The sequence below is a fragment of the Oncorhynchus mykiss genome, chromosome 15 (assembly GCF_057628025.1).
Source record: "Oncorhynchus mykiss isolate SJ-2025 chromosome 15, ASM5762802v1, whole genome shotgun sequence".
NCBI lineage: Eukaryota > Metazoa > Chordata > Actinopteri > Salmoniformes > Salmonidae > Oncorhynchus > Oncorhynchus mykiss.
This window is the reverse complement of record NC_143036.1, coordinates 55,096,382-55,110,000: the sequence shown is the minus strand read 5'-3', so window position 1 is coordinate 55,110,000 and position 13,619 is coordinate 55,096,382. Positions and strand designations below refer to the sequence as shown.

Here is a 13,619-nt window from a genome sequence, read left to right as displayed (position 1 = left end):
ATCAACCACTCTAAAAGAGACTTGGGTTCCCTCTGTTCTCAGCCAAGACTCTGATTAACATCCAGGACATTTCAGACAGAGATTCTCAATATGGTGTGTGTGTGTGTGTGTGTGTGTTCGTGTGTCTGTGTGTGTGTGTGTCTGTGTGTGTGTGTGTGTGTGTTGAGGTCTATAGGGTTGTGTCTGAGGGTGATACTCATTAGCTTACTGTACTCTCAACAGAGAGACAAGAGAGGGGTGGAGAGGGCTCACACGCACAAACACACACACACACACTCTGCTAGCTGTCACGACAATGACCTCAAACAGCAGTTGTGAGCCGAGGCAGCTGATTGGTTTCCGTGTTGATGATGCGAAGGTCGTGAACTCTCGCACTAGAAATTAATAGACTCTGACACTCCGTGCCACTACAGGGCTCTCCATACACAGACACACCAGAGAGAGTCACCTTCGGCTGAGTGCCTACTACAGTGGCTTCAAAAGGAGAGGACAGAGAGAGACGAGAGAGACACTAGAGAGCGAGAGAGAGAGAGAGATGACAGAGAGAGAGAGAGAGAGAGAGAGAGACACAGAGAGAGACAGAGACAGAGACAGACAGACAGACAGACAGACAGACAGACAGACAGACAGACAGACAGACAGACAGACAGACAGACAGACAGACAGACAGAGAGAGAGAGAGAAACAGAGAGAGAGAAACAGAGAGAGAGAGAGAAACAGAGAGAGAAACAGAGAGAGAGAGAGAGAGAGAGAGAGAGAGAGAGAGAGAGAGATAAACAGAGAGAGAAACAGAGAGAGAGAAACAGAGAGAGAGAAACAGAGAGAGAGTTCATGTTCCAGCTCTATACACAAGCTCAAAGAGAACCACCTGGATTAAAAGTGTTGCACTAAACAGACAAAGCACACACACAGTCACACTGACGTCCAGAGGTGCCGCTGACTCAGTTGTTTGTGTACGATAGTCCTGCAGCCTGGGACAGGTGCAGATAAAACTGCTCACACAGCTTACTGTTTAACCCCCCCACACACACACACACACAGACTGGCTACAATAACATAGCACATAACCATTCAGCCTGATACATGCTACAAACACTAACACAACATATTCCACATACAGAGGGGAGGAGAGGGAGCGATGGATAGACATACAGGATAAAGAGAAAAATAAAGAGAGAGAGAGAGAGCAATGGATCAACATAGAGAGAGGAGAGAGTGAGTGAGAGGAGTGAGAGGCCGTCTCCCTGTAGGCCGTCTCGTTGTTGTTGGTAATCAAGCCTTCCAATGTCATCTGCAAACTTGATGATTGAGTTGGAGGCGTGCATGGGCACGCAGGCGTGGGTGAACAGGGAGTACAGGAGAGGGCTGAGAACCCACCCTTGTGGGGCCCCCAGTGTTGAGGATCAGCCGAGTGGAGATGTTGTTTCCTACCTTCACCACCTGTGGGCGGCCCATCAGGAAGTCCAGGACCCAGTTGCACAGGGTGGGGTCGAGACCCAGGGTCTCAAGCTTAATGATGAGTTTGGAGAGTACTGTGATGATGAATGCTGAGCTGTAGTCAATGAACAGCATTCTTACATAGGTATTCCTCTCGTCCAGATGGGATAGGGCAGTGTGCAGTGTGATGGCGATTGTATCGTCTGTGGACCTATTGGGGTGGTAAGCAAATTGCAGTGGGTCTAGAGTGACAGGTAGGGTGGAGGTGACATGATCCTTGACTAGTCTCTCAAAGAACTTCATGGTGACAGAAGTCAGTGCTTTCTTGGGAACAGGTACAATGGTGGCCATCTTGAAGCATGTGGGGACAGCAGACTGGGATATGGATTGGATGAATATGTCCGTAAACACACCAGCCAGCTGGTCTGTGAATGCTCTGAGGACGCGGCTAGGGATGCTGTCTGGGCCGGTAGCCTTGAGAGTGTTAACACATTTAAATGTTTTACTTACGTCGGCCACGGAGAAGGGGAGCACACAGTCTTTGGTAGCGGGCCGTGTCGGTGGCACTGTATTGTCCTCAAAGTGTGCAAAGAAGTTGTTTAATTTGTCTGGAAGCAAGACGTTGATGTCCGCAACGGGGCTGGTTTTCTTTTTGTAATCCGTGATTGTCTGTAGACGCTGCCACATACGTCTCGTGTTTGAGCCATTGAACTGCAACTCCACTTAGTCTCTATACTGACGCTTTGCTTGTTTGATTGCCTTACAGAAGGAATAACTACACTGTTTGTATTTGGTCATGTTTCCAGTCGCCTTGCCATGATTAAATGCGGTGGTACGTGCTTTCAGTTTTGCTTGAATGCTGCCATCAATCCACGGTTTCTGGTTAGGGAAGGTTTTAATGGTCACAGTGGATACAACATCTCCTATACACTTCCTTATAAACTCGCTCACTGAGTCTGCGTATACGTCAATGTTATTGTCTGAGGCTAACTGGAACATATCCCAGTCCACGTGATCGAAGCAATCTTGAAGTGTGGAATCCAATTGGTCAGAACAGTGTTAGATAGACCTAAGCACGGGCGCTTCCTGTTTGAGTTTCTGCCTATAGGAGGGGAGCAACAAGATGGAGTCATGGTCAGATTTGCCAAAGTGAGGGTGGGGGAGGGCCTTGTATGCATCAAATAAGTTAGAGTAGCAGTGGTCAAGTGTGTTACTCACTCGTGCACTGTAATCAATATGCTAATGGAATTTAGGTAACCTTGTTCTCAGATTAGCTTTGTGAAAATCCCCAGCTATAATAATTGCAGCCTCAGGATATACAGTATGGTTTCAAGTTTGCATAAAGTCCAGCGAAGTTCCTGGATCAACATAGAGAGAGGAGAGAGTGAGTAAGAGGAGTGAGAAACCGTCTCCCTGTAGGCCGTCTCGTTGTTGTTGGTAATCAAGCCTTCCAATGTCATCTGCAAACTTGATGATTGAGTTGGAGGCGTGCATGGGCACGCAGGCGTGGGTGAATAGGGAGTACAGGAGAGGGCTGAGAACCCACCCTTGTGGGGCCCCCAGTGTTGAGGATCAGCCGAGTGGAGATGTTGTTTCCTACCTTCACCACCTGTGGGCGGCCCATCAGGAAGTCCAGGACCCAGTTGCACAGGTGGGGTCGAGACCCAGGGTCTCAAGCTTAATGATGAGTTTGGAGAGTACTGTGATGATGAATGCTGAGCTGTAGTCAATGAACAGCATTCTTACATAGGTATTCCTCTCGTCCAGATGGGATAGGGCAGTGTGCAGTGTGATGGCGATTGTATCGTCTGTGGACCTATTGGGGTGGTAAGCAAATTGCAGTGGGTCTAGAGTGACAGGTAGGGTGGAGGTGACATGATCCTTGACTAGTCTCTCAAAGAACTTAATGGTGACAGAAGTCAGTGCTTTCTTGGGAACAGGTACAATGGTGGCCATCTTGAAGCATGTGGGGACAGCAGACTGGGATATGGATTGGATGAATATGTCCGTAAACACACCAGCCAGCTGGTCTGTGCATGCTCTGAGGACGCGGCTAGGGATGCCGTCTGGGCCGGTAGCCTTGAGAGTGTTAACACACAAAAGGACTTGTATGTTGTTACAATTACACCATGAGTCGTTAATTGTGAAACATACACCCCCACCCATCTTCTTACCAGAGAGATGTTTGTTCCTGTCAGGCGCGATGCATTGCAAATGCCGTTGGCTGTACGGACTCCGACAGCATGCCCACAGCATGCCCTACGGCTATTCTTCAACAGAAATGCGTAAAACTACATCACAATGCTGTAGACACCTTGGGGAATACGTAGAAAGCGTAAGCTCATTGATGGTACATTCACAGCTGAATATGGAGTCATTGGAACGCAGCGCTTTCAGAACCTGGGGCACTTCCGGACTTCCGGATTGGATTTTTCTCAGGCTTTCGCCTGCAACATCAGTTCTGTTATACTCACAGACAATATCTTTTCAGTTTTGGAAACATTAGAGTGTTTTCTATCCAAAGCTGTCAATTATATGCATATTCTATTCATATTCCCGTTTCAAACGGGAACGTTTTTTTTCCAAAAATGAAAATACTGCCCTCTAACACCAAGAGGTTAATGCAGGAGGTATTGAGTGTGTCACTGTCTGTCACCTCAAATTTTTCTCTCAACCTGTGTCAATCAATCAAATTGATTTATAAAGCCCTTTTTACATCAGCCGATGTCCCAATACAGAAACCCAGCCTAAAATCCCAAACAGCAAGCAATGCAGATGTAGAAGCACGGTAGCTAGGAAAAACTCCCTAGAAAGGCAGGAACCTAGGATGAAACCTAGAGAGGAACCAGGCTATGAGGGGTGGCCAGTCCTATTCTGGCTGTTCCGGGTGGAGATTACAACAGTACATGACCAAGATATTCAAACATTCATAGATGACCAGTAGGGTCAAATAATAATAATGACAATGGTTGTAGAGGGTGCAACAGGTCAGCACTTCAGGAGTAAATCTGTGCACCTATGTCGTAAACTTTCATTCATAGACTAGGTTGTAGCAACCTCATGATGGGTATAGGGACAATTTGAGTATCATGCAGTAGCCTAAACCAATTGATGCACATTGAACTGGGTGAATGGAATATGAATGACAGTCATCCAAAATGCTTTAGTAGAAATAAGGCCATGCTCATGAACAAAAATAATTGTCCTCCCTCATCTAAAACAGTACCGACCGCCAGTGTTCTTCAACACATGTATAAGTGGACCTTCAGGACACAGGGCTAGCGAGCTGTGATGGAGTCAGACACTGGATAACCTCCAAATGGTAACTGCAACCAAAATATCAGCTGTGTCGACACACACAGATACACACATTGTCACTGATACACACACACCATTCTACAAGCCCACACTGCACAGACTGTGTGAACACACACTGTCACACACTATTTGACACGCAGTTATACACACCAACAAACACTGTTCTACAAGCCCAAACTGCACAGACTGTGTACACACACTGTCACACACACTTCTCTCCAGACTCATCCATGCAGGACCAGCCAGGGGGCTCTACTGTACTCTGCATATAATTTCATGTCATTTGCACAGAGCTCTGAGCACAGAGAACAAACCATTCTCCTTAGAGAGTAAAGCTATCCATGCTCAATGACTTGTGAACTTAATATTAAGTAGCCTGTCTAGGGATGATTATAGGGCATTAACTCTTCTGCCAGCCTACATTACCCATACTCCTCTGCTTTACTACTATTCCTGGCCTACACTACCCACCCTTCACCACTGTACTGTACCCATCCTCCTGTGCTCCAGCGCCATTGTATCTTGCCTGTGCATTTCTTGGGGCTTCCGGGGCGCTTGCCATGCATGCCCAGCTTGCAGCCGAAGTTCTCCTCCCAGAACTCAGCGAACCACACGTTCCTCCTGTTGTTGGACAGAGAGCGGCTCCGGAAGTAACGGTCAAACGCTGTGGGGGAGAGGATGAGGAAGGGGGAGAAGATGGAGGAGAGGAGAGGAGAGGAGAGGAGAGGAGAGGAGAGGAGAGGAGAGGAGAGGAGAGGAGAGGAGAGGAGAGGAGAGGAGAGGAGAGGAGAGGAGAGGAGAGGAGAGGAGAGGAAGGGGAGGGGAGGTGGTAGAGGAGGGGTCAGTGAGTGACATAAGACGTAAAAACAGACATGTAAACATCTGGTATGATGTGATATCAACCTTGTTGAGGGTATACTGTGTCTTTAAATCTTTACCCTTAAAACACTATCATCTAAAATGGCTTCTGTCTGTACCGTCAACGGAGGCTCGTTTGGGCAGGATGGTAACGGCTCCCTCAGCCACCCGCTCCTGGCCAATCACAGGAGAGATCTTGGAGCCCCAGCTGTCTGACCCCACCCACAGGAAGTGACCAGTCTGGTTGTTGTGCTTGGCCGCGTCCAGGATACGCCTGAGAGAGCGATAGAAGGAGGGAGAAAGGGGGTAGGGAGAGGGGGAAGAAAAAGAGGAAGGGGAGATAAAGGAAGAGAGAGAGATGGAGTCAGTATTGGAGTCACAACCGACACTTGGTATACCTGGGTATAAGGGTACAGAGGTGTGTGTGTAGTGGTGTAGGGATAGGTTATAGAGGTGTAGTTGTGTGTTTTCTTTTGGGGGGGGGGGGCTGTACAACATACCGTATGTCGTCCTCGTTGGCGAACATAATGACAGCCCTGGCGTTGGAAGTCTCCAGCAGACGTATGATGATCTTATCAAACTCCCCTGGCTTGGGTTCACGCGGGATCTTCAGAGACTGGGCTATACACACCCCACCTAGAGGGAGAGAGGGGAGGGAGAGAGAGAGAAAGAAAGAGAAAAAGAAGGAGAATACTTTAGTGTCTGAATCATCCTCATCAATATGACAACATCGTAAACAGCATTGTGACTCCCACTGCTGTGATAGAGAAAGACGGATCCTGGAGTGGCAGCCTGTTGCCTTCCTGCCAGCACACAGAGCCAGGATTTACACAAACAACGTGACAGGACATATTGGAGCGGACACACACACACAGCCATGTTTCATATTTACTGTGGCTGTTAATAACTCACAGTGTAGGGTCGTATAATTAGCCTTGAAACGTGATACGGGGGAGTGTGTTTGAGTGTGTCGGAGTCTCCTCAGCCAATCTCATTAAGTTCCAGGCCATTAAATTAACATCTGTAGTGTCTGCGGCTCTGTATTACTGTACTTAATCAGAGCAGCGTTCTCTCCACTCAAACACACACACACACACGCACGCACACACACACACACACACACACACACACACACACACACACACACACACACACACACACACACACACACACACACACACCATCCCGTAGAAAAATACTAATTCGCAGCAAACGAATGCCCTCTCTAGAATAATGGTTGGTCTGTTGGGCCTCACTGCATTTGATCTCATAATAGGTCAATGTGTTGACCTGGGGATTGATAGGTCATTAATAACTGTCTTATAGAGGAGAAGGGTTCCCAAATACAGACAAAGCATCTGCCTCATCACGGCGCTATTAAAGTTATATCTTCCAGGTCAATCTATTTGACCCTTCAACCAACAATTTTGACAGACGAATTCCAACAAATTCAAATGTATTTTGAAAGAGAACATCATTTTTTGTCCTGTGAGTCATTTGGCTGTTTGTCTCTTCCTTCAAGCCCTTCTTCCAACTCATCTCTCATGTGAACTAACCATAGTTATTACACTCAGAATAAACTCAGCCGCTATCCCAATTCAATTACCATTCATTTCATAGTGGTTTCTCTCATTTATGCACTCAAAGCCTGGTCCCGATTTCCAAGAACTGAAAAATTGCTCTTTCATGTGGGGAAAAACTGATTATCAAAGAAAAACAAATTATTATGCACCCAGAGTTAACTTTCAAACAATTATTTTTTTAATGGACGATACTTGTCATTGTCAACATGCAGGGACCAGTGTGAGTATGTTTTCTATGGATACACAAACACCATCGCTTACAGAGAACCCAGCATAGTACAACATCTCTGAGAGAAACATAAACAGACAGACGGGACGGGACGGGACGGGACGGGACAGACAGACAGACAGACAGACAGACAGACAGACAGACAGACAGACAGACAGACAGACAGACAGACAGACAGACAGACAGACAGACAGACAGACAGACAGACAGACAGACAGACAGACAGACAGACAGACAGACTGACTGACTGACTGACTGACTGAAAGAGGGAAAGAGGGAGAGAGAGAGATGGCTGTGGATGACTGAGAGTATTGCAGTGCACCCTGTTGGTGACACCAGCTCCACTACAGCAACCTAGCGGACAATACACCTGCCCGACAGACACACAGCTCCAAGTGAAAACCACTAACATGCTACTAAGTAAAGCAATACAGGAATATGTTTCACAGCGTGAGTGTGTTTACATACAGAGACTGAGTAGACTCTGGGTAGAAGTTGAGGCAGTAAACACACATATCTAGCATCATATCCCCCCAGTGGAAGATGTAGTGGGAGTTAACTAATTGAAACATACTCTGTAGGCTTGCTATTCCAACTGTTGCCTCCTTCCCTGGATTTCATTTTTAATCATATGATTATCAGTGCTTTAAGAAACGTGACGAGTCAAAGTCCGACCATCTGCCCCCCCCCCCCCCCCCCCCCCCTCCTGTATGATATATACAGTTGAAGTCGGAAGTTTACATACACCTTAGCCAGAGTAAAATCAGAGTAAAAATTCCCTCTCTTAGGTCAGTTAGGATCACCACTTTATTTTAAGAATGTGAAATGTCAGAATAATAGTAGAGAAAATGATTTAATTCAGCTTTTATTTCTTTCATCACATTCCCAGTGGGTCAAAAATTTACATACACTCAATTAGTATTTGGTAGCATTGCCTTTAAATTGTTTAACTTGGGTCAAATGTTTTGGGTAGCCTCCCACAAGCTTCCCACAATAAGTTGGGTGAATGTTGGCCCATTCCTCCAGACAGAGCTGCTGAAACTGGGTCAGGTTTGTAGGCCTCCTTGCTCGCACACGCTTTTTCAGTTCTACCCACACATTTTCTATGGGATTGAGGTCAGGGCTTTGTGATGGCCACTCCAATACCTTGACTTTGTTGTCCTTAAGCCATTTTGCCACAACTTTGGAAGTATGCTTGGGGCCATTGTCCATTTGGAAGACCCATTTGTGACCAAGCTTTAACTTCCTGACTGACGTCTTGAGATGTTGCTTCAACATATTCACATAATTTTCCATCCTCATGATGCCATCTATTTTGTGGAGTGCACTAGTCCCTCCTACAGCAAAGCACCCCCACAACATGATGCTGCCCCCCTGTGCATCATGGGATGGTGTTCTTCGGATTGCAAGCCTCCTCCTTTTTCCTCCAAACATAACAATGGTCATTATAGCCAAACAGTTATATTTTTGTTTCATCAGACCAGAGGACATACTCCAAATAGTATGATCTTTGTCCCCATGTGCAGTTGCAAACCATAGTCTGGCTTTTTTATGGCGGTATTGGAGCAGTGGCTTCATCCTTTCTGAGCGCCCTTTCAGATTATGTCGATATAGGACACGTTTTACTGTGGATATAGATAATTTTGTACCTGTTTCCTCCAGCATCTTCACAAGGTCATTTGCTGTTGTTTTGGGATTGATTTGCACTTTTCGCACCAAAGTACATTCATCTTTAAGAGACAGAACGCGTCTCCTTCCTGAGCGGTATGACGGCTGCGTGGTCCCATGGTGTTTATACTTGTGTACTATTGTTTGTACAGATGAATGTGTTACCTTCAGGCGTTTGTAAATTGCTCCCAAGGATGAACCAGACTTGTGGAGGTCTACAATTGTTTTTCTGAGGTATTGGCTGATTTCTTCTGATTTTCCCATGATGTCAAGAAAAGAGGCACTGAGTTTGAAGGTAGGCCTTGAAATACATCCTCAGGTACACCTCCAATTGACTCAAATGATATCAGTTAGACTATCAGAAGCTTCTAAAGCCATGACATCATTTTCTGGAATTTAACCAAGCTTTTTAAAGGCACAGTCATCTTAGTGTTTGTAAACTTCTGACAGACTGGAATGGTGATACAGTGAATTATAAGTGAAATAACCTGTCTGTAAACAATTGTTGGAAAAATTACTTGTTTCATGCACAAAGTAGACGTCCTAACCGACTTGCCAAAACTATAGTTTGTAAACAAGACATTTGTGGAGTGGTTGAAAAACGAGTTTTAATGACTCCAACCTAAGTGTATGTAAACTTCCGACTTCAACTGTAGACCTTATCAGAGTGTTTAACGTGCTTCTATTCCATGATAATTACATCAAGCCTGTTTCCCAACGTTGGACCACATTATCTCTTCCCAGGATAATGAACTCTCTCCCAATGAGTGGTATTCCCATTCCATTACCCCACTAACATATTGAATTATGAATGCTGACGAGATAGCTGTTCTCTCCGTTCCTTCTTGTCTTTCATCTCCCCTGCTCGCTCTCTTCCATCATTCCTCAGTCTTTCCCCATTGAAACCCACTCTTGCAGCAGTAGTTGACCCGTGTGTGTGTGTGTGTGTGTGTGTATGCGCGTGCGTGCGTGTGTGCGTGCCTCTCACTCTATTTCTGGTTTGTGTGGTACACAGGCATAATCTTCTGGTTTCAGAGAGAAACTGTTCATCTCCTAAAAAAAAGTATAATTCAACCGGCGAATCACAACTCAGCCTTGTTTTATATAAGTCAATTTCACAGTGGGATACTGTTCTATTCTCTGTTATCTCACCTATCAATGTAATCATGTTAAAGTATAAAACATTTTGTTCAGACAGAGAGAATATAATTATTTTAAACCCTTCTGAAGTATTCACCCCTATGTGTGTGCACAATAGAGTACTAGAGTGTGTGTGTGTTTGTTCTTCCTGCTGTAACATCACTAGGAGTGCTCCGACCGGGGAGGCTTGACTTCAAACAGTTCCTCTCCTATCACCTGACGGGGGGAGGGGGGTTCCCTCCCGCTAAGTAGAATGGCTAATAAAGTTAGCTTCAAAGCGCTAGCTGTCGGGTTGACCAGGCATTTCGTAGCGGTAGCGGTGTCTGTGTGGTGTGAGCGCGTGCGTGTGCACATGCGTGTGTGGAGGAGAGAGGCAAGAGCTGTGCTGCTGATAAATCTTTCATTACGAGACATCGGTCTACAAAACCCAAGCACTTCTCATTTCTCTCTCAGCCTGAATGTGGGACACCTCCACAATCACACTGACACACACCTCCAAACTCACTCCACACACACACACACACACACACACACACACACACACACACACACACACACACACACACACACACAGCATGATGAATCTGTGCCACTGCAAGCTCTCTCTGACCTCCTCAGTATGGCTAAGCTAACCACATCTACCGACACACACACACACACACACACACACAACACACATGCTGCAGTCACATATTTACAAAGAATACGTTCAGAGAAGCACGCACCTGCATAAGTCCACCCACACACACTCAATTAGGAAAGCTGTCTATGCAGCCAACTCATCTTCAGCTGACATATAGGCAAGGATAATAAAACATGTTCTTTTGCCAGACATCTAACAGCATCTAAGAGCATCCAACGTCACACACACATCCAACAACGATCATACACACATGCATCAGGCTTTCAATTAACATGTAGCGTCTGCAGCAGACAGACAGACAGCATCAAGTACTTGATGAGGTATCAACCCATGTAATGTACAGACAGACAACCATGTACGACCAACTCCCCCCCCCCCCCCAAACATCTCCCTATAACTAGGCCATTCCTATATCGCAGCCTAAGGTTGATACATACATCCGGTAACTGTCCCCACATTTCCAGAGATCCTAGTTGGAGGACTGGATGTCCTCTTTATTTTCTCCCGAGTCCAGGAATCTTCTAACCAGAACTTCTGGAGAACCAGGGAATTTGTGGAAAGTTACCGGAATTTTGCAACACTATCCGGGCCTCAAGATTCACAGCTGAGTTTTTTTTTCTCCAGGGACATTGTTCAAGATTGAAGACAAAATGGGACGTCTATCTATGTCCTGAGGACGTTGGGAAGTCCCTTCTAAACAGAACACTAGGGGCAACAGTCAGTGCTATTGCCTTCAAATAAGCTTGGGTTTTGCTAGTGTGTTGTGATGGGGGTGGCAGGATAGATGTAATCCCATGGCTCTGGATCAGAACGTTGGTTGTTCAATACCAGGTGTGAATGTTTTCCATTTTATTTTTTACCTTATCCCTTACCTTAATGATTCGGAATGAGAGCTTAAACTTTATGTTTTAACCAATGATTTATATACACACTAGATGGCTGATAGGGGGCGCTGTGTTGAAGCCACCGTTTCTCCTTCTTGGCACTTTCCCCCTGTGTAAAAAATATTTTGGAATCTATAGAAATCAATTTATTATTATCTACATACATTCTTGTATTCTATTACAGACACCTTAATGCATACCTTTCAATTATATTATGTGAGATAAACATTAAAAAAGAAATGAAAAAATATATAAAACATTTATTTAAAAATATATATATATATATGTATTAATAATATTACTGTTCCCACTACAACCAAAACATACCTACAGTGCATTTGGAAAGTATTCAGACCCCTTGACTTTTTCCAAATGTTGTTACATTACAGCCTTATTCTAAAATAGATAAATATATATGTCCTCATAAATTTACAAACAATACACCATAATGAGACCATGAGACCATGAAACCCTGTTTCCATTGATCATCCTTGAGATGTTTCTACAACTTGTTTGGAGCCCACTTGTGGTAAACTCAATTGATTGGACATGATTTGGAAATGCACACACAGTTGACAGTGCATATCAGAGCAAAAACCAAGCCATGAGGTTGAAGGAATTGTCCGTAGAGCTCCGAGACAGGAGTGTGTCCAGGCACAGATCTGGGGGTACCACAAAATGTCTGCAGTGGCCTCCCGGGTGGCGCAGTGGTCTAAGGCACTGCAACGCAGTGCTAGCTGTGCCACCAGAGATTCTGGATTCGCGACTGGGAGGCCCATGGGGCGGCGCACAATTGGCCCAGCGTCGTCCGGGTTAGGGAGGGATTGGCCGGCAGGCATATCCTTGTCTCATCGCGCACTAGTGACTCCTGTGGCGGGCCGGGCGCAGTGCACGCTGACCAGGTCGCCGGGTGTACGGTGTTTCCTCCGACACATTGGTGCGGCTGGCTTCCGGATTGGATGGGCATTGTGTCAAGAAGCAGTGCGGCTTGGTTGGGTTGTGTTTCGGAGGACGCATGGCTCTCGATCTTCACCTCTCCGGAATCCGTACGGGAGTAAGACTACCAATTGGATATCATGTAATTGGGGAAGAAAAATAAATAATAATAAAACATAAAAACATTTCTGCAGCATTGAAGGTCCAGAAGAATACAGTGGCCTCCACCATTCTTAAATGGAAGAAGTTTGGAACCACCAAAATGTTTCCTAAAGCTGGCCACAAGGCTAAACTAAGCAATCGGGGGAGAAGGGCCTTGGTCAGGGAAGTGACCAATAACCCAATAGTCACTCTGAAAGAGCTCAAGAGTTCCTCTGTGGAGATGGAAGAACCTTCCAGAAGGACAACCATCTCTGCAGCATTCCACCACCAATCCGGCCTTTATGGTAGAGTGGCCAGACAGAAGCCACTCCTCAGTAAAAGGCACATGACAGCCCAACTTATGTAAATGTCATATTTTATACATTTGCAAACATTTCTAATAGCCTGTTTTTGCTTTATCAATATTGGGTGATTGATGAGAGAGGAAAAAAAACGATTTAATCAATTTTAGAATAAGGCTGTAATATTAGAAAATGTGGAAAATACATGTAATTTTGTCCTTGAAACATTTACTTAAAATACTGTAGAATTCCATTCATTCCTATGGAGGACTACTCCTAATGGGAAGTGCCAATGTGGCCAACCGGTGGCTTCCAAGCCTCTTAATGGCCAATACATACAGTAGCATCAGCAATCCAGGGATTATATACATCATTGGCTTTAACCCTATCCTGGTAGTGAATTGATTCTATGACAGTATTACAATGGTAGCAGCTGCATTTCCTCTCTCTCCCACATTTAAACACACACCCAAGAACCAG

The 13,619-nt window shown here is 45.4% G+C and overlaps 1 protein-coding gene across 4 annotated transcripts in view; it reads right to left on the bottom strand.

The window, feature by feature from the left end:
• Positions 1 to 13,619, bottom strand: part of LOC110490742 (metabotropic glutamate receptor 8) — a 332,500-nt gene that overhangs the window by 54,962 nt on the left and 263,919 nt on the right. For all 4 annotated transcript variants that reach the window (XM_036944571.2, XM_036944570.2, XM_090200388.1 and 1 more), the window contains exons 4-6: positions 6,114 to 6,249; positions 5,733 to 5,887; positions 5,282 to 5,419 (exon numbers count right to left, since the gene is read on the bottom strand). In XM_036944571.2, the coding sequence (XP_036800466.1) occupies positions 5,282 to 5,419; positions 5,733 to 5,887; positions 6,114 to 6,249 (429 nt within the window). The remainder of the gene's footprint in view (positions 1 to 5,281; positions 5,420 to 5,732; positions 5,888 to 6,113; positions 6,250 to 13,619) is intronic.